Source organism: Canis aureus, chromosome 4, assembly GCF_053574225.1.
Source record: "Canis aureus isolate CA01 chromosome 4, VMU_Caureus_v.1.0, whole genome shotgun sequence".
Classification (NCBI taxonomy): Eukaryota; Metazoa; Chordata; class Mammalia; order Carnivora; family Canidae; genus Canis; species Canis aureus.
Window position 1 is genome coordinate 53,200,561 of NC_135614.1, and position 20,535 is coordinate 53,221,095.

The 20,535-nt window shown below is 49.0% G+C and overlaps 1 protein-coding gene and 1 long non-coding RNA gene across 15 annotated transcripts in view; one reads left to right on the forward strand and one right to left on the reverse strand.

The window, feature by feature from the left end:
* Positions 1–370: 370 nt before the first annotated feature.
* On the reverse strand, positions 371–15,307 carry LOC144312729 (uncharacterized). Its single transcript, XR_013378306.1, has 2 exons — positions 15,128–15,307; positions 371–941 (listed from the first exon to the last, which is right to left on the reverse strand). It is a non-coding gene; the product is annotated as an uncharacterized LOC144312729 (long non-coding RNA).
* Positions 8,877–20,535, forward strand: part of EBF1 (EBF transcription factor 1) — a 392,209-nt gene continuing 380,550 nt past the window's right edge. For 8 of the 14 annotated variants that reach the window (XM_077895685.1, XM_077895690.1, XM_077895687.1 and 5 more), the window contains exons 1-5: positions 8,877–9,116; positions 15,736–15,854; positions 17,965–18,121; positions 18,664–18,727; positions 19,368–19,423. In XM_077895685.1, coding sequence (XP_077751811.1) covers positions 8,892–9,116; positions 15,736–15,854; positions 17,965–18,121; positions 18,664–18,727; positions 19,368–19,423 — 621 coding nt within the window. In that variant the 5' untranslated portion in view covers positions 8,877–8,891. Of the gene's footprint in view, positions 9,117–14,788; positions 15,855–17,964; positions 18,122–18,663; positions 18,728–19,367; positions 19,424–20,535 lie in introns of those variants that run through there. The other 6 variants (XM_077895697.1, XM_077895694.1, XM_077895698.1 and 3 more) reach the window with 1 other exon arrangement.

Consider the following 20,535-nt stretch of genomic DNA (forward strand, 5'->3'; position numbering starts at 1 on the left):
CTCTGCCCCTGCCCTTGCCATCCCCACTCTTTCTTAAATAAATAAATCTTTTAAATGGTTTTTAAAAAAATCAAGACTAAGACTACTGTGAAGACTAAATATTTTTAAACCCAAATTATAAAATATTTGGGTCTGAAGATGTAAGTATATTGTTACATGTCCTCAGCTTATCTATTGTCAAGTTCAAATAATTGGGAGCAATAGTGTCAGCCTTTCTAATGATGTGGCCCACACATTTCAAAATCCAATCTCCATTCTGTTTTATAAGGTATGCTTTTCAAAGGGTACAGTCCAGTACACCAGAAAATATTTTCTTTTTCTTACTTATAAAACACACATGCTCATACCATTCAATTTTAGAGAACAAATACTGAATTGATTGTTCTTTATTTTTTACAAGCGAAGTAAGAATAATGAGGTAAGAAGAATGGCCATAAAGTATATATCATAGAAAAGTTGTTTCCTCATCTTGTGGTTTACATCAGCGGTGATGAAGTTGACATAGGGGATAGAGTGAATGTCGTGAGCATTTTCAGGGCCCCGGGCAGTGGTGTTTAGCAATGACAAGGGCTTCTTGCCTCAGATTGTGCAAGAAACCAGACAAATTCTACCCGTCTTGACTCCATAGCTTTCAGATGATCCACCTCAAATTCTAGAGACTTGAGGTTCTGAATGGCCCTTGAGTAGCTGACTCAAGTCATCTTGCCTGAGTTTTCCACATTGGCTTTGCCCATATACTCAGAGGGGAAAGTATATTTCTCTTCAGAGTCAGCACAGCAGAATGGTGAAGAGAGCAATGTGAGCTCCAGGGTGGTTGAGGATCAAATATTGACTTCACCACTTACTGCCTTTGGAACTTGGACAAGCTCCCCAATTTCTCTGTATCTCAGTTTCTTCATTCGCTCGTGGAGAATAATGACTATTTCCACTCCATAGATTTGCTGTGAGGAATAAATGAGATCATAAATGGAGAGAATTCAAACAGTCATTGGCATATAAAACATGCTCAACAAATGTTTGATATTAATATTCAGACTAGAGAAATATTTTGCACAGGTTTGGTTAACTCACCTGGGGAGAGTCATATTCTTGAGAGAGAGTTTTGAATATAGTTCAGAAATAATTAAATGCCTTCCTTGATTGAAATAGAAAGGCAATTAAGACAATGAAGCATTTTTCTCTGTATTATCTAGGACATATTTTTCTCATTTTCTTTGTGTAATGGGAAAATTTGAAACGCACACAGAATGGTGACAAATTACTCATCCTGAGGTTAATTGTTCCCCAACAAATACATTTCAAGTAGGGAAGGTGGATAAGATTCCAGAGGCTGCAGAATCCAACTTTTGATAGCATGATGTTTGGGACTCAGGCAGGCCTAGATATAGGATATTTCCAACATATGATTTTGGAAAAGTTTTTTAACCCCTCTGAGTCTCAGGCTCCCTGATTATAAATTAGGAGTAAAAATACCAAGCTGCAGGTTTGTAGGTGACCAGCATAGAGTGCCATTACATAGTAGCTGAGCAAAAACCCAAAGATGACTTTGCAACATGTTCCAGAGACTTAATGTAAGCGGGAGCAAATTGTTCTCAGAAAGCAAACCTATTAACCAAGCAAACTGTCTCCCAAATGTGTCTGGTTAACTGGAAGGGGGCACAAAACAATTCAGATATGCATCTAGGTACATTTAGGTGGTGAGATGGAGAGAGGTGACAGTGACAACTTGGAATCTCATAGATTGCATGATATGCATGCTCCAAGCAGACGATTATCTGATGGCGTTTTATTTATCTCACTCACGTATTGGGAAGGTTCTATGACAAATGAATAAGTCTGTTCTCAAAGGAATGTGGGGATGAAGAGGAAATCTATTATTTATAGAAAGCCATCTGTGTGATGGGGTATTATATCTGTTGGTCTAGAGTGAAATCTGGCACTGGGTCTGGTGCATGGAAGGTGAGGAGAAGCCGAAGAAAGTGGTAAACCACTCTTGGTAGGTGGTAGCACTCTTGGATTGCTAGGTGGCAGGTTTCATAAGCAAGGGAACTTCCATATGAGGCTCGTCTGGGGAGCTCACAAGACAAGTAAATCTCTGCATCCACCCACCTGAGCCTTAAAAGCTTATACAGAGGCCTTAATTGGGTTCAGTCACATACACAGTCCAGACGGTCTCAACAGCACATTGTTGTCTTAAGACTGCATCCTTGAAAACAGTTCCCATTGAGGGAATGTTGGGCAAAATGTACAGTCGAAGCACAGGAGAGGATGAGGATGAGGAGCTTCTGATTGCGTAGGGGCAACTGATAGGTCAACCTGAGGTCACATGAAGTTGAATACTCCAGCAGTATCGGAGGACTCAGTTAATGCTGAAATACCCTTAAATCTCAATGACTTTTCATAATAGAAGTTTATTTCTTGCTTGAATAAAGTTTATTACCCCATGCAGTCACTTAAGGACCAGATTCCTTCTACCTTGTGATCCTGACATATTCTAGAGTAGGGTCAGCCAACTATGGCTCATGGACCAAATTTGATCTAAAGTTTTGGTAAACCTTTTTTATTTTATTTTTTTGTAAATAAAGTTGTATGGGAACACAGCCATATTCATTGATCATGCATAACCTGTGCTTTGTAGCTGCTTTCACTCTAAGATGGCAGAGTGAAGTACTTGCAACAGGGATTCTATGGCTCATGAATCATAAAATATTGCCTATCAGGACCTTTACAGAAAACATTTGCTGAGCCTTGCTCTAGAGCATTGGACTCTTGTGTTGGATTTTCTGACTCAGCTCACAGAAGTAGGAGGAAGAGGCATGAAAGACTATGTGGGAGGTTTTTATGAACTATGGAAATGACTTCCATCAATCCCACCTACGTGTTTTTGGCCAGAACTCAGCCATATAGCCATAGTGGCTGCTAGGGAAGCTGAGAAATGAGGTCTAATGGTGGCCCTGAAGGAAAACACACAGCAATTCTGCACAGAATGGTACTGCTCTAGAGTCTTCCATTCACTCTGTCCTCTTTGTTCTTCAAAAGAACTGTTAAGTTCAGCTAAGTCATTACAAATAAGTTATTTAAAAAATTAAGCACCACCAGACTTACCTGAATAATTACCTTAAAACTGAGTGCTGACTCTAAATTTCTTTCTTTTTTTTTTTTTAAAGATTTTATTTATTTATTCATGAGAGATACAGAGAGAGGCAGAGACATAGGCAGAGAGAGAAGCAGACTCCATGCACAGGTTCTGATGCAGGATTTGATCCCAGAACTCCGGGATCACATCCTGAGCAGAAGGCAAACGCTCAACCGCTAAGCCACCCAGGCATCCCTGACTCTAAATTTCCAAGCTCAAATTTTAGTTTGTGCTTATTGGTGCCAACAGTGATTCCTAACTGTCATAGGCTGGAAAAAAAAGGGACAGATCAGGACTCCTGGGGTGTGATCCCAAAGTCCGGGGATCGAGTCCCACATCTGGCTCCCTGCATGGAGCCTGCTTCTCCCTCTGCCTATATCTCTGCCTCTCTCTGTGTTTCTCTCATGAATAAATAAATAAAATCTTTTTTTTTTTATTTAAAGGAACAGAGGTGGATTTGATACTGAAATGACTCCTTTAAGCTTTTCTTATACATATGAATTCAGGAACGCTTTGAGGTAGTTTACAGAAAAATAGAAAAGTGGTAGAAGAATTGAGACATTACACAGGGCATAATTATGTAGACAGGCCATTTTCAAAAGAACCTATTTTACCAAACTCAGAACCATGTTGATATTTAAGTGGCAATTTAGTTTCTACAAAATGTTATCCAGCGTTTTATAGTTTTCATTTATAAATCTTTGGTTTTGTGCAGTTTTTCTTTTTCATTAACTTTGTAATTTGATTTCACAGTTGTTCAAATGTTATCTGCATAAAGAATGTGTCCGTAGTTTTATACCTGTGCTTCTGTAAGATAGTAAAATTAATTTAAATAAAAACATGAGAGATCCAGAAGGTATTTTCATTCTAAAAGTTAATTGCATATAACTCAAATTTATAAGAGTCCACCCATGAGAGATAGCTCTCTTTTACAAAATATTTAAATTTGAATTAGGAAACTGTACCAGTCAGGACAGACTATGTAAAGCTGCAATAACAAACATGCCCCAAGTCCTAGTGGCTTAACCATTTATTTACATTAAATCTATTGCATATTGCTAAGGAATTCTGTTCATTGTGGTCATGACAGCAGGACCCAAACTGATGGAGCTACCCTCAGAAACCCTCTGTTTATCAAAGCGAGTCCTCTGGGGGCGGTTCTCTCACCTTTAAGTAAATGCTGTGGCTCAAGTAAGTCAGGTGATCACACCTACCTTCAAGGAGAGGACTACAATCTTTCTGGGTGCCCAGAGAAGAGAGAAATCAGGAATTGGTTGACAGAAACAATGTCTGCATCTTCTGTAAAGGAGTGCCCTGTGGCCTGGTTTCAACCCTCTCTATTCCCCAGTAAAGTTGCAGACTGCTTTCTTAATTTCATAGGCAGTGTGGCTCCTGGGCTATAGCCAAGCTTTGCTGCTGGTGAGCCACATGGCATGGGCAAATCTAAACCTCAGCTCCTCCTTGGTGAAATGGGGGAGAAATGTCAGTTGCATGGTTCCTTGAGAGGAATCAAAGCAATAACTGATGTGAAACCTCTTTGTCAGCTGTAAATTATTATCCAAATGAAGGTAACAGTATTGTTTCTGGCAATCAGTCATGCCACACTAAGGATAAGGAACAGATAGTAATGATTTCACCCTATAGCACTTGCCACACAATCAATATTTTATCACACAAGTTTCCTGAAAATTCACAAGAAATTTCCTTAGGTCAGATAATGAAAACTGAAAAGAATAATTCTCGAATAAAAGTAAATTTTCCCTCTTAGCTGGAAAGTGACAAAGCATTTTACATGGCCTCAAATCTATATGGCCCACTTTTCTACAAAATTGAGGTTGAAGAAAAAAAGCACTATCTATCTTGCCCAAGAAACAGTTAAGTTAGCATCAGCATGAAAAAAAAAATTTAATGTCTGACAAAATAGTGCTGAGGATAGAAACACAAGACAATTCTTATACTGTAGCATCAACTCCTGAAACCGATATCACCTGAATATCTCAGAATTCCAGCTTAGTAGAACAGGATGGCATCCTGAACATAATCATGCCTCACACTTTTATTTTCCAGTTGAAGAAATTATGGTCTAAAAAAGTGAAATAACTTTCCCTAGGTCATGTTCCTGAAATATAAGTTGATTAGCCAAATATTTTTCACTTTCATCATCCTGAAGTTATGGAAATGAACACAACGAAGGAACAGATGTTTCTCTGTCCGCTCATACAATTGCTAATAAAATTTCTTCAAATCAGAGCTTATGGCCTACCCTTCACTGTGTATCTGCAGGCCGGCAAAGGGCCCCCTGGAAATTCCTGGGGAGGTCCAGCAATGATTCTGAGATTCCTTTTCAGTACTTCTAAAATTCAGTTGTCTTCCCCATTTCAGAGTTTTCTACATGATGTTTTGACCCACAGGAAATGTGTGAATTACATAAGAAAGTGAGATATAGGCTTCTAGTTGAATAAATTGCATTATCTGATTATTTAATTAGATATGGAAGTCTTTCACTCTAGGAGAAGAATTTTAACATTGTCAAGAGAAAGAAAGAAGAAAGAAAGAAAGAAAGAAAGAAAGAAAGAAAGAAAGAAAGAAAGAAAGAAAGAAAGAAGAAAGAAAGAAAGAAAGAAAGAAAAGAAAAGAAAAGAAAAGAAAAGAAAAGAGAAGAGAAGAAAAAAGATGAGTTACCTTCCTAGGCATATTAGTCAGGAAAGGCTCAGTTATGCTGCCATAAAAAAAAAAATCTCTGGGACTTACAAAAGATTATTTCACATTCATGTTAAGTGTTCACTGTGGGCTAGAGGGATTCTACTCCATGTTATCTTTGCAAAGAGTGGCAGGCTGAAGGAAACTCCATATGCCTGCAACCATGGCAAGGGGAAGGGGATTGGGTGAATTGCACATTGGTTCTTAAAGCTTTTACCTCTAAATAACACATATGACTGATGCCTCCTCATTTATCAAAACAAACCAGGTTTAGTATTTAATATTCTTCTAAATGCAGAAGAATCAGAATACTCTACTCTCACTATGCACCTGGAAGAAGGAAAGCCATAATTTTGGTGAGCATCTCTAGTGGCTACCATATTAAAAATAAAGAAGAAAAGAAAACAGAACAGACACGGCCCCCTCCCCAAACTGTGGGAAACAGTGTCTCGCTGTCAATATGACTCAAATCCCCAATCAAGGGTAATAAAATATCTGTCAGCTGTACAATAAAATCTCAACACATTAATTTGCTGCAGGTGAAGCTTCCTGAATTCATTTCTTCATCTGCAGAAAAGAGTATTGCATAGAATGGGAAGCAGGTACAAATGAACTAAAATAAATTGGGGTTGGGATAAAGTTTCTGGAAATGCATTATGGGTCAGTGACATGGGGAGACACATTTATGCCTTTTGTGGATTTTATCAGACTCTTTTTGCTTATTTATAAGATAACTATACTGGTTAATAGTCTTTCTAAAATAATTTGTTAGTAAGAAAGTTATAACCTGACCAGACAGAAAAGTTCATTTTCACTTAAACTGCTGATAGTGGTAATTATTTAATGAATCATTTTAGAAAGAAACCCCAAACCTCTAAAACAGCCTTTTTGGGAAACATCTAATGTCTGGAATATGTTGAAACAACCCTCATTTGTTTTTTATTTGGGTACAATCATTTGCTTAGATACATATTTTTAAACCTTTAGTGTATTACTAGCAGCAAAGTGTTTCAAGTGGGGAAAACTCAAACCAGCTCAGAATGTCCCCTAAATTAAAAAATAGAGTTTTGTACTTTCCAGAATAATAAGCACTTTTATAGTGTTTCTTTAAATCTTTCTTGGTAAAAAGCTACAAAGCAGGAGGAAAGGGTGAGAGTCAAAGCCTGCTGATTTACTGTTTAATTATATCTTTCCCCCCTGCCCCTTAAAATTTTATAACAGAGCAGGGTTAACATTAACACCCCAACCACAATAAACTAAACATATTTTATTACATACTTTATGTCCAAGATGAAAATGAAGATATAATAGTGAGATAATTTTATGCAGAGGTATGGTGAATTCTGTGTGACTAGAGGTAAGTCAATTTTGTGTTCTGCACTTCAGTTTTTAAAACTATCCTTAATAAATATATGAATAGCCAACTTTTACTGAGTATTGATTACAGTACTAGGGCTTATATAAAATACCTCCCGTTTTTTCCTCATTTAATACAGCTAAACATATTTCTAAAAATGAGGAAATTGAGGATGAAGTGACTTGACCAAGGTTATCTAGCTCATTAGTAGTGGAATACCTTTTTGGGATAAATCATTGTGGTACCATTTCAATCAAGGTATCTGATAAGTGCAGTGTTTTTCTAGCTCAACTCTCTTGGAGAAGAAAAAAAATTATATTGGCCGTGGTACACTTATTCGTAAATATATCAATGCCCACTCTGTGCCTGGTCCTGTCTTAAAGCCTGTGGCTATAAAGCCGAGTAAGTCTGCAAGGCATAGAGGTTAAAAAAAAAGAGAGAGAGAGAGAGATTAAGACATATCAGACAGGCAGACTTGGGTTGGGCTCTGCAAAGCAACCTTAGACAGGAACGGTCTAGCCTCATCTGGAAACTGGGGAATTTATATTGATGTTTACTCCACAGTTATGCTGGGAAAATTAAGCGAGATAATGAGTAAAGTGGGTGGCATAGCACATTGCATTCATGAGATGCTCCTTAGAGCATCCTTAGTGCATTCGTTAACACCAGGTTTTATTATTATCGTTGCTAAGACGCAGAAAATACTGTAGGTGAGCTCCCTGATCAGGGAGGGGAAAGAGATACTTGAACAAGATTTCCTGTCCAATGTGATAAGAGCACCAGAGAAATCAGGGACCGGCACGAATGACTGCACAGGCCGGGTTTGCAAAGGTTTCGTGAAGGAAGTGAACTTTGGGCTCGTGCTTTTAGAGACAGCAGAATTTCTCCGGGTGGACCGGGGGGTGGGCATTCTGGTCGTGTCCGGACGCGCTCAGCGAGGTGTGTTTGCGGAATCTCAGGGCTCCAGCGGAGTGGAACGTTCCAGTGCGGGGGGGAAAGAGGAGCGGCGAGAGCGAATGGAAAACCAACCGGTACTGGGAATCTGGGGGGGCTGCGCCGGGAAAGGCTCTGCCCCGGGAGGCAGCGACGGGAGGGAGGCTGGGGATCGCGAGGTGGCGCTGTGGCTCCATGTAAGGGAGGACTCGGCGGCGCGCGGGCGGCCTCCGAGAGGCGGGGAGGGCTGTGTCGGTGGCTGTGGCACCATCTTCATCAGCCACCAAGTCGTGACGGTGATGGAGATGATACAAACATAAGCAAATAACCCGGAAGCGGTCTCTTTCGGGACACACGGCATCAATAATCAGAAACTGTCCGCGAGGAACAATTAGGAGCTGGGAGCTGCCCAGCAGGGACCCCTGCGAGCGCGGTCCCGGTAATTGGCGCGCCCGGGTGGGAACCGGCCTCTCCCGCCCGCGGCCGGGCCGGGCGCTCACCCTCCGCGCCGGGCGCGCCCCGTGGAAGGCTCCCCGCTCCCCGCAGGCGCAAGGAGCAGCAGTGTCGCCTCCCGCCTTGGGGAGCCCGGTCCGCACACCTGCCTGCGCCTTTCCTTTCCTCTCACGGGACCTGAGATTTTGGGGACTTCTTGGCTAGGTTTCACATGCACACATGGACAAACGAACCACGTGTGAGCTCAGGCTCGCACAAAAGTGTACGATGCTCCTGCACACGTAGTGTTCCTCGACACGCACACCCACTCACATGTATGACACACGTCTCCACGTAACACATGCACCCACTCTACACAGGCTCACGTGTACTCACGCTTGCGTGCAACAATCCTGCTCGACCAAGTGCGCGCTCTCCCTGGCACACTCGCACTACCCAGGCCCACAAATATGCAGCCACTCTTTATACAAAGTTGCACGCTCACATCACCCTCATCTCGCATCTCGACGGCCGACAAAGACCTCGAAGGGTCGAACGGTGAGTAAATAACTAATGGAGTGTGCTTCAGAGAACATGCAAGTGCGAACTTTCTGTGACCCGGGCATCTCGAGCTCCTCTGCTAAACTTCCCTTTCCTTATCCTACCTTCCGGGAGCAAGTAGGCCTGCGTCTCCCTCCCTCCGCCAAAACCTCGCAGGCCTCAGTTTCTTCTTTTTGAGTCTGCACTACTGAAGAGATGCTAATTTCTAAACAATCCGGTTGCTCCCTTCTCGATTCCTGGGCCCCCTTTCCGCAGCAGGGGCGGGGGCCCTTCGCTGATCCTACTCCAAGCAAGACTGTAGGAGGTTGGTGGGGGAAGGGCCAAGGGCGGGGTATGGGGCGCGCCCCAGGATAGCCTGGGATTAGGAGACCCTTTCCCGCGGTGTCCCCACTGTACTCCCCGGCTCAGTATAATTTTAGTTTTTCGCTGTCTACGGTCAGGCTAAGGCCACATGGTCTTCCTCTATTAAAGCGCATTCGCGGGTGTACAGATCTTTGCCCTCTGATGGGCGTCGCAGGCATCCCCGAAAAGTCTTGTTTAGTCAGGAGGAATTAGACGACTCTGCAGGCGCCAGGAGCTCTAAGACGTCAGCTGGGACTGGGAGAAGCGGCTGACTGGAGGTCACATAGCGCTCGCGGCAGGGCCAGGGCTGGGGTTAGCAGCACCCTGGTGTGCCCTGTCTGGGACTGCCCGGAGACACGCGTGCGGGTGTCTGCCCGAGGGGATGCGCTCCCAGGGTAGCACTGGAACTTTTCAGGACAGGTTTCCCCTCCTCCGTCCCTTCGGCTGCCTGCCCTCGGAAAGCAACCAGCGCCCAAGCTCCTTTGTCATGCGGGTTACCCGGGGGCTCGAGGGCCGTGGAGATCTGCCCTGGAGGCGGGGCGGGGTTGGCGGGGGGGGGGGGGCAAGGGCGCACCAGGGCAAACTCCAGAGATATAGTGTGCCACCGCGGCTGGGTGGCTGGTTTGGATCCTAGGCCAAGGGCACAGACTGGGGAAATCTGGGCTCGGCGTCTTTATTTGCAGTGAGGCTGGACAGGTGGTTTCTTTTCAAACATGAGACGTCAGTTTCCTCACCTGTAAAATGGGGGGTGGGGGTGGGATCTTACCTGCCTTCTTTGTCTTGTGGGAATTCAGTGAGTTTATGCCCGTAAAGCCTTCAACAAATGTTATCTATTATTATCTGGGGACCGCCCCAGGGGAAACCCGAGAGAGTCCGCAGGCTGGATCCGGGAAAGATTTGTTCGAGCTTCTCGCCCCAAACCCTTGTCCTAGCCGTCCGTGGGTGTCTTTGTTCCTCTCTAGGCTCAGTTTCCCTGTCTGCACTCGTGGGGAGACGCGGGCTCCCGGGGACTGGAGCTGTCCGTCTGGCTGGGCGAGCAAGCCCGGCCGCCTCTGCAGCACGGGGGGTCTGTAAGAGGAATCGGGGTCCGCGGGAATGCCCCTTCCCCCTCTGCGGCTCGCCGGCGAAGGCCGGGGGCCTGGAGGCAGGACAGACGGATGGCCGGTGGCACCGCGGCCTGCTGCTCTCCGCCGCTCTCCCAGGGCAGCAGGGAAAGGTCTCCGAGGGTAGCGGCAGGTTCCGCGCGCGGGTGGCGGGGCCACTCCGGTCGGCCTCCGGCTGCGCCTCGGGAGCCCTGCAGGCTGCGCCCCGCTCAGCTCCTCCATTTCCCAGGGACCCGCGGCGCCACCACCCCGCGCCTTGCCCTCGGGCCGCCCGCGCTTTGGCCCCTGCCCACCCCCGCGGCCGCCAGCCCAGGCCGCCAGCCCACGCCTTCAGGGCGGCGGCACGCGGTGGAACTGCAGCCTCTGGCCTCCGTCGCCCCATCTTTCCCTTCCCCTTCTCCCCAGCCCCGAAGGAGGGGTCTTGTCTTCCGTCTCCCTCTAAGCCGACTCTGATTAGCCCGGGGGAAGGGGGGCATTTCCCGGGGCAGGCGGCCCTTCTGGGGGCGCGTCTTCGTAAGGAAAACAGACGGAGGGGATTTTCTAAGCGACAGGTCCCGAGTCTGGCCTCCTGGGGGCGGGCGAGCCGAGAAGATTCCCTCTTTCCCCGGGACGTCCCGCTAGTTCTAGCTCGGCGCTATTTATCTCCTTTCTACTCTGTTTTTTTTTTTTTGGGGGGGGGGGGTCGGGAGGGGGGAACGGGCACGCGTGTGTTCCCACCTGCACCTCCGGGAAGTTACTGGAGCAACTGATGCCCTCCGGGAAACGGAATGCTTTCCCCAGACTTCTGAGGCTTGGGACAGCCGAGAGTGAGAAGCTTCCAAAGTTCGAGGTGGAGGAGGGGTCTTGCCGCCGGGTCTGAGCTTCCTCCTGCGCGGGGAGACCCTGGGGCCTGCGGGGCCTGCCTACTGTTTGGCGCAATGGAGACGGAGGGGGTGGGCGCCAGCCCTCCCTTCGGAAGAAACCCTGAGAAGCTCAGCGGGACGCTTAACTCCAGAGGAAATATCAAGCCTTTCCAATCGCTTCCTCCACATAAAAATGCATCTTGCTGTACATTTTTCTTATGCACTGGTTCCCCCCACCCCCATCATTTTTTCCCCCTCCCTAATTCTGCAGATCTGGACAAGGCCTGGAAATCTGCATTCCCCTCATCAGATTAGGCTGATGAGCAGGATTTGGGGATTACTGTTATAAGCCACTCTCAAGTCATAGCACAGGTATTCTGTAAAGGCTGGCCAGTGCTAGAGTACAGTATTTTTCTTTACAGGAGAAGTGAGGATGAAAAACTGAAAAGATGAAGTCGGTCTCAGTGTAACTTCACACTACCCCTCCACACACCTGCTTGGCCTTCTGGAGGTGATGCTAAGCTCACATGAGGGAAGATGAACAAGTGTTTAGGCAGTTTTTCAAAGTTTAAAGTTGCAATTGCTATTCAATATTCACCAGCAGAAATCCACAAAAACTTACTACTCTGCTGGCCGGGGTGTTGTTCCCAGTTTTCTATCACCCTCTCAGTCTTTTCTAGCTTCTTGTTAGCTTCCCACCTACTTAAACATCTATTACTGGGTGAGAAAGCCAGGTTCAAAGCACTAGGACACCCAGAAGAAAAGCTCTGAATACACTCTGGCTGATTAAATGACAGTTGCTCACTATCCCAGGTTGAGGTATCTGCTGCTTCTACAAGGCCGAAAGGAATCAGTGTGATCAGAATATTCCTGCCCTCTTTTGTTTTTCCCTCCTTCTAGGGCCAGGGAGATGTGGAGATTGCCGCCCTCTTATTTAGTTTAGTTTCTGGAGGTTACCTACGGGGGGGGGGGGGGGGGGGGGGGGGGGGGCGGGGCGGAGGGCAGGAATCAGGCTGCTGAAGTCTTCTTTCTCCTGGCCAATTTCTGTTTTGGAACAGGCCCCTCAACAAACACATCACTGAGTGCAGAGTGCTCCTTAATTCTGTCCGACCCCCCTAGAAATCCATCTATTGTATGCTTCACACTGATCTTGATCCTCACAGTGGCTGTGTCTCTCCTTTCTCTGGCACCTTTGCTGCTCCCCTTTGGCGGTGATCTGACCCCCACCATAGTGTGTGTTGCCCATCACTGGGGTATGTAGTCGCTAGACTCAACTTGGAGTCCTGAATATAGATCACTGGCAGGTAAAATGGAGGCTCAGGCAATTAAGGAGAGGGAGGCTTGAGTCTTTTGCTATGGCTATCTGGGGCTCATTGATGGAAGGGTACCCTCTGCTTCCTGGTTCCCCTTTCCTGAAGGATCCCCTCAGAGAAGGCAGGGGATGGTCCAGGCAGGGATAGGGATTGGCTCTGGGGACTCTGGGCCTTGGGGGTTAAGCTTGGAGCTTTGGGAAGTTTTCAGCAGGCCCAGTTTCAATTATGCATTTAAAATCTATAGAGATGGAGAAGGTCCAACTCCCCCTTTCTCCTCCCCACAAACCTATAATCCTTCCAATCTCACCACCAACATAACCATCCTGAACACGTGCTGTGTGCCAGGAACTCTGGTAGACGCTATGGGGATCCTGATAGTTGCAGACAGATCTCTTCAGGAGTGTCTTGGTGGAGATCAAATGAATTATTAATTATTACCAGGGACACAGTACCCAGTACATTAGCGATCCAAATTAAATGGTATGAGAGCTGGGCAGGCTTTATGCACAAAGATAAAGTAGTGTTTAAGCACAGTGGCCATGTACTCGCAAGCCTGAAATAGTCTTTTTTTCCTGGTACAGGAATCAGGAAGTGGTTCTCACTTTCCTGCTCTGCCAAGAGCACAAAGTGAAATTCTTGCCTGTCTCCATCCATTCAACTTGGGCATGTGCACTGTTCCGTCACTGACCCCATGAGCTTCCTAAATCAAAGGGCCAAGGAAGGCCAGCAGAAAGGGGACCTGGATTTCTGGCAGAGAATTTCCCCCAAGGAGTCCTTAGCAGATTTGGCTGCAGTCACAGGGAGTTCCTTTGAGGGCAATGAAACAGAAGTTCACCATGTGCTTATTAGAGGTTACAACCTGCTAAAAAATGATGGGGCACATTACCCAGAAACTTCTAGCTATTTTGTTTGCTAGCCACAAGCATATATACAGAAAGGTCTGAGGTAGGAAATTATTTCTCCCTCTTTCTCTCCTATCCCCACTCCCCACCTTCTTAACTCAATCTCTCTCTTTCTGGACAACTGGCAGGAGTAGAAGTTGGGGAGGGGTGTTCAAGTCCCCCATTTTAACACAAAGGATGAGGAACAGAGAAATCCTACAACAAATAACGAACTAATCTGAGACGTTGTTGCTTTGGTAGTTATTCAAAAGAAAAAAAAAAAACATTTTGGGGTAGGGGGAGGGGGGAGGGGTTGGGAGTTGAATCTGAATAAATTTTAAGACGCCTCCTGATACAACTCGAGTGACAGCATTCAGTCCACCGTTTACATATCCCGGAGATTACTCGAGATAAGTGAGCTTGTTGAGGATAATGCCTAATACCGCGGGCTCGAGGCTAGCGTCTGAGCGAGAACCATTTCCGAAGCCAAGCTACGGGCAGAGTCGGGGGTCCCCCTACTCTCTGGGGGCACCCACAGAGCCTCGCTTGCCGGGGCCCAGGGTCCACCCACCTCTCCCGGCGTGGAGACAAGCGCCCTCCGCGATCTCCCGCCCCGACATCGAGCACCCATTTTTCCACCCCACCACCCCCTCCTCAAAGCGAAGAGGTGGGCACCTGGGACGCGCGTCCTGCTTTTTCTGCCCGAGCTCTCCCGTCTCCTCCACTTTTGCCCCCGACGTCCCAGACCAGCGGAGCAGGACGCAGCCTCAGCCCCGGGAGGGCGCAGCCAGCGCACCGCGAGCGCGCTCAGGGCGTGGCGAGGATGCTACTCGGACCGCAACGACCAGGATGCAGACCCCAGCTCAAATCCCCGAGAAAAATATCGCCCTTCCCTTGCGTCTGTTTCCCCTCTCCAGCCCGGCTCTGCCCGACTCAGCCCAGCTCTGCCCCAGCACAGACGCCGGCGCTCAGCGATCCTGCGCTCGCCACTTTGCGAGGAACTTTGGCTAGCTCCCCCGCGCCACCCGGAGAGGGATGGTAATGAGGGAGCGTGGCCCGGCGCCGCGAGCCAGCCGGCTCTTTGCGCCCCGATTGGCTGCAGCGAGGCGGAAGGATGACGTTATGCAAATGAAGGGGCGGGCCTGCGAGGCGCGAGCCCCGCCTCCTCCCTTTGGGGTTAGTGTGCCTGTGTTTAGCTCTGGGGAGAGTCAAACTGGATTCCATAGGGAAAGCCTGCAAATCACTTCTATTTTAGCAAGGAGAAAACAGAATCTCCATCCGGCAGGGTCCACCCCTCTCTCTTTTTCCCCTCTCCTCTCTCTCTCTCTCTCTCTCTCTCTGTCCTTCCCCCCCCTTCCTCTTTCCCTCTCTCTCCCCCCTTCCCCCCACCCCACTCTCCCTCTCTGGTGTATCTGTCTACGGCAACCAGCGTCCTCCTCATCTATACGCACTGAAAGGAAAGAAACATCTTTGGTTGGGAGAGAAGGAGGAAAAAAAAAAAAAAGAGAGAGAGAGGAAAAAACTTGCCTGGTTGTGGAAAATGACACTTGAAGTAGCAAAGCCGGCAGCGCGAGTTGAGTCTATTGTTTCTTAAATTGCCATCAGGGCTTTTTTTTTTCTTCCTGCTTCTTCAAGTGAAGGGTACCTCTACAAAAGGAAACTCCAGCCCCTCCTGTCCTCCACCGGCCTGTGATCATTACAAAAAAAAAAAAAAAAAAAAAAAAAAAAGAAAAAAAAAAAAAGAAAAAAAAAAAAAAGAAAAAAAAAAAAAAGAAAAAAAAAAGCACCCAAACCAAAAATTAACCAACCAAACAACCCCCAACAGCCAAGCATACATCTCTATTTTTTTATTTTGGTCTTTTCGTTGGATTTTCCCTTCTTTTTTTTTTTTTTTCTCTCCTTTTTTTTTTTTCAGGTTATCGCTCAGTTTTGAGTGAAGGTTTACATTTTTAAAAAATTTGCTTTCCAGCCCGCCTTGATCTTCTAGCGCGAGTTCATCGTCTCAAAAAAAAAAAAAAAAAATCTCTGGCTGGCGTTTTTCTTTCCTTTTTTTTTTTTTTTTTTTTTTTTTTCAATATTTTCAAGGGGGAGGAGATTTTCCACAAGAAAAGGTTGTTTTCATGTTTGGGATTCAGGAAAGCATCCAACGGAGTGGAAGCAGCATGAAGGAAGAGCCGCTGGGCAGCGGCATGAACGCGGTGCGGACGTGGATGCAGGGCGCCGGGGTGCTGGACGCCAACACGGCGGCGCAGAGGTGGGTACCGCTCGGGGACCGCGGCCGGGGAGCGAGCCGCAAGCAGAGGAGCCGGGAAGCGGCGGCGGCGGCCGCTGCGGGCCGGGCCGCGCTCGGGAGTCCGCCGCTGCGCTCGGCTCGCCTCCGGGGCTCCGCGCTCCCCGGCCGCGCTGCCTCGGTCGCCTGCGGCCGGAGAGCCGCGAGCTGCCTGCGAGGAGTCCACGCTTTGCCGGCACTTTCTCCTGCTTCGCCTGTGACTGTTTTCATTTCGTTTTAAGCCAGAAGAGGCGTCTCACCAGCACGATGTTGGATATCTGTGTTTTTATGTGATTGCTCTTTCTTTCCTGGCTGGCTGTCTTCGCTTTCTTTTTCTTACTTTCTTTCCTCCTTTTCTTTTTTCTTTCTTTTCTTTTTTCTCTTTTCTATCTTTTTTCTTTCCTTTCCTTCCTTGTTTTCTTTTTCTTCCCTCCTTTCTAAACTTTTTTCCTTCTCTTCTTCTTTCTTTTCCTCCTTTCCTTTCCTTCCTTCCTCCTTCCATCCTACCTTTCTCCCTTTCTTTCTCCTTTTCTACTGCTTTCCTGTGTCTTTTCCTTTCCGTCCTCTCCTCTCTTCCTTCTTTCCACCCTCCCTTTCTTCATTCTTTCCTTCCCCTTCTTTCTTCACCCCTCCTTCCTCTCTTCTCCTTTCCTTACCTCTCTTTCTCTCCCCTTTTCTCTCTCCATGTGTCCCCAGAACCTTCTCTTAATTCCTCGGTCTGGTTCTCTGTCCCCCTCTGTCCCCCTCTCGCTAGCTTTCAGTTTTTCTCGGTCCACCGGTAGAACAGCAACTCCCAACTTTAATTCTGACATCCCCTAAAAGTCTTCTCCACCCTCTGTCACCGGTCCCTTCCAGCCCCTCTCCCACTCTCAGTTCCTGAGATGCTGGACTGTGTGGCCTGGAGGCACTGCCCTTGGAGATTGACGTGGGGGAACTTTTCTGGGCACTCTTATCACCCTTTCCGGGGACTCCTGGTCCCGAGTGAGAAATGGTCTTTTTTTCCCCCCAGACCACCAGCTGGGCTTGAGGGAGTAGGAGATCTGGCGGCCCCTGGCCCTATCGGGCTCGGAGAGGGCGGAAGGGGAAAAAGGAAGATGACTAATTACCTCATCCTCATCTTCTCCGGGCAGGGGACAAGTGTCTGCAACACTGTTCCCATCCCCGCTGAGTACACGGATGGGGGTGGTTAGTAGTGAGAGTGAGTTGGGTAACTGGCCTGGGAGCGAAAGAGTGCGTGTGTGTGTGTGTGTGTGTGTGTGTGAGCGCGCCCTTGTGTTGAGCAGGTCGGGTTGTCAGTGGCCTCCCGGCGCCCCTGGCACCCGAGCCTCCAGGTCCCCCACGGGCGCGCTCCGTTGGCACCCCTGGTCCACAGGGTTTCTGGAATGAGTGTGTGGATTTCTGTGGAACAGCGAAACTTTGTCAGGATAGGTCTTTTAAGAACACCCCCAGCTCCCGGTTCCACAGCGACCACCCCTGACAGCTCTGAGCCCCCCCCCCCAGATCCTTTTTCTCACTTGCTTTATTCGGGGAGGGGGCATGCGGTTTCCCGAGGCCGGGCGCCCGCGCTTGGCGGGGGCACACGAGGTTTCCGGAGGCTGGCTGCGGCTTCAAGAAGCTGAGCCTGTTCCCCATCCATCCTCACCTGCCCTCGAAGCTGAGGCGGGAGGCTCGTGGGGGCGGCGGGGACCGATTCCCCTGCTCCCCTCCTTCCAGGTTGTGAAGGACCGGCTGTATGCCGCGAACGCGGGTTCACCGCATGCACCTCCACCTTTCTGCCTTCCCACGCAGCGCGCGTCAAGTCGGAGTAAACGCTTGCAGGGTTTTATCTCCTGCGCAAAACCCAAACAAAACTTTCGCGGCTCTTCCGCGAGTTGGGGGGCGCGCCCTGTGCTCGGCGGGAGGATTGGACACGCGGGAGCACGCATGTCCGCGGCCGGGTGGGCCCGGGGCGCCGGAGGGGGCGTGTAGGGCGCCCACTGGGTGCTCTGGGGGTAGAGGAGGTTGGTGTTTGACGGGCCTCCCGTGTGTAAGGGGTGACAAAGGGTCGCGCGTCGGTGTCCCGCTTAGCCGTCTAACTCTGCGTCTTTGGCCGCAGCGGGGTGGGTCTGGCCCGGGCTCACTTTGAGAAGCAGCCGCCTTCCAATCTGCGGAAATCCAACTTCTTCCACTTCGTCCTGGCCCTCTACGACAGACAGGGCCAGCCCGTGGAGATCGAGAGGACAGCCTTTGTGGGGTTCGTGGAGAAGGAAAAAGTAAGTGGGCGCAGCGCCGCTGCCCCTCGCCCCCGGCCGGGGAGCAGGCCCAGCCGCTTCGGGAGGCGCGCTCCTCGGCGAGTGCAAAGCATCCATAACACACTCCTGAGCGGGGTCCCCCAAGCCACTTCCCGTCCTGGGCGAACCCGGGCTCCTCGTCCGTGAGGTTCTGCTCCCAAAAAAGTTCGCGTGGAGCCCCAGAGCTGGAGAGAGGCGAGCCCGGCTTCGCACTCCAGAGTCAAGGGCGCCCGGGATGAACCCGCCCTCGAGCGCGCCACCACGCGCGGCTCCTGCCTCTGCTGGCCCAGGCCCGAGCCCCCAGGCCCCACGGAATTTTCTGGAAGGGAAGAGGGAGCAGTAAGGGTCGGGAGGGCGGCAGAGGGATCACAGGTGGCCGCAATTTCTGCTGCTCCCGGGCCTGCCCGGTTCCCCGGCTGGGGGTCCGGTCCTTGGGAAAGTTGCCTCGAAGTCGGTCCACACTCGCTCACGCCGACCTCTTTCCTGCGTCTCTTGTTGTGTCTTTGCGTCCTGCTGCAACCCAGGAAGCCAACAGCGAAAAGACCAATAACGGGATTCACTACCGGCTCCAGCTCCTCTACAGCAATGGTGAGGCTCGGGTCGGGTCCGCGCCGGCACCCTGGGGCCCTGGGTGAGGGCAGGGTGCGCGGGAAGATCCAAGCGGACCAGAGCCCCGAGCACGCGCAGCCGTCCACGGTCCTCGGGGTCACCGGGCCTCTCCTAAGTTTCGCCTAAGGAGGTTTCACCCGAGGAGGCCCCGAGGAGCCGGAAGGCGGCCGTAGCGGGCTCGCGCATACCTGGGGCCAGGTGTGCAGGCCTGGCCCTCGCAGGGGCCATTTCTTTCCTCCTCCCATTCCTAAGGCCTGTTTCCTTGGCTTAGCCCCGACTCCAGGCCTTGAGTCCTTTGGGCTGGGCTGGGCTGGGCTGGGGTGGGGGGCTCGTGGCCTTGATGGCTCCCGGAGAGCGCGCAGAGGGGCTCCCATGGAGAGAAGGGAGGGTAGCCAGGTGGGGGTCCTGCCACATTCTCAGCTGCCGCGCTTGGGGACTGGCCCCTCTCTGGACACTGGGGGACGTGGGGGTGGTGGTGTCCTGCCGGTGCTTCTCTGGGACAGTAGGCGTTGCATAAGCCTTAAAGCCCCATTCTTTGTTTTTTGTTTGTTTATTTTGCGGCAGATCCTCTCTCACTTAATTTTCTTTCGTTCCCCTTTCCCCTTCCCCTCTTCCCCAGGGATAAGGACGGAGCAAGATTTCTACGTGCGCCTCATCGACTCCATGACAAAACAAGTAAGTTTCTTAATTTCGCGCCGTGGGGTGACTCTAGGGCCTCGAAATTTGGGGAAGTCAAGAAGGTGGCTACTCTTTAGCGCGGGGTCTGGGACTTGAACTCTCGACGCCAGGGCGGACCTCAGGCCCCATTTCTCAGCGCAGCCTTCCAGGTGCGGATACACACACTAGCGTCCACCGCGTGGGGAAGATGGCTCGACGGCTCCTTCCTACCAAGGGAGACTCAGGCCTTGTGCTTTAAGACTACAGGGTCCTGAGTGGGGAGAGTAAGTGCTGAACTTCCTTTGACCCGCCGAGAAGCCCCAGGGGGCGCAAAAGGTGCCCAGGGGGCCTTGGTGTAGAGTGGGCTGAGCCTGTGAAACCCGAACCCCCTCCGGGCCTCTCCTGGGAGATACAGTGCAGGGAAGGGTGTGGGGGCGCCTAGGTAGCTTACTCAGGAGTGGTGAGATGAGCTGAGAGCGCAGATGACCCACTCCACAGATTTTTTTTTTTAAAGGAGGAGGTGGTAGTGGTAGTGCTGTTGGAAGAGGGAGCGGCAATTGTTAGAGAGGATATTTTGCAAAAATCCTCCTGCTTTTGCCTCCAAGTTTGGCAAGAAGCCAGGCAGCATGAGTGAGCTTGTGGTCTTAAAGGTACATAGACGGCATTTTCTTAAACTCTCCAACACGCCGGTGTCAAGCAGTATACATTAAGGTTGAGTTATGGTTTAAAAGATACAATTATGAGCCGAGTCAGAAAAGAGGCCTGACGTTTTAATGAGGCACAGGAGCCTTTTTTTTTTTTTTTTTTTTGATTTTAAGAAAAAGTTTAGTTTCAGAATTAAGTAGCTGGTTAGGTAGTTGGAAGACTTAGGCACAAAAAAGAACCCAGCTTTATTGGGTGGAGGAAAGAAGTTAGAACAAAGAGAAAAGTTATACATTGTGTACTAAAGAGGAATAAAACTTGTTTGCTTGATTGCAATTTTAAAATATTCCCTTTAAAATAAGGATAAAATAAGGGTATCCCTTCTTTCACAGATACTGACTTGGAAGTTTCAAATTATGGTACATATGCATATTTAAAAATTATTTTTAGATAAGCGCGGCTTACATATGTTGTACAAAATACACATT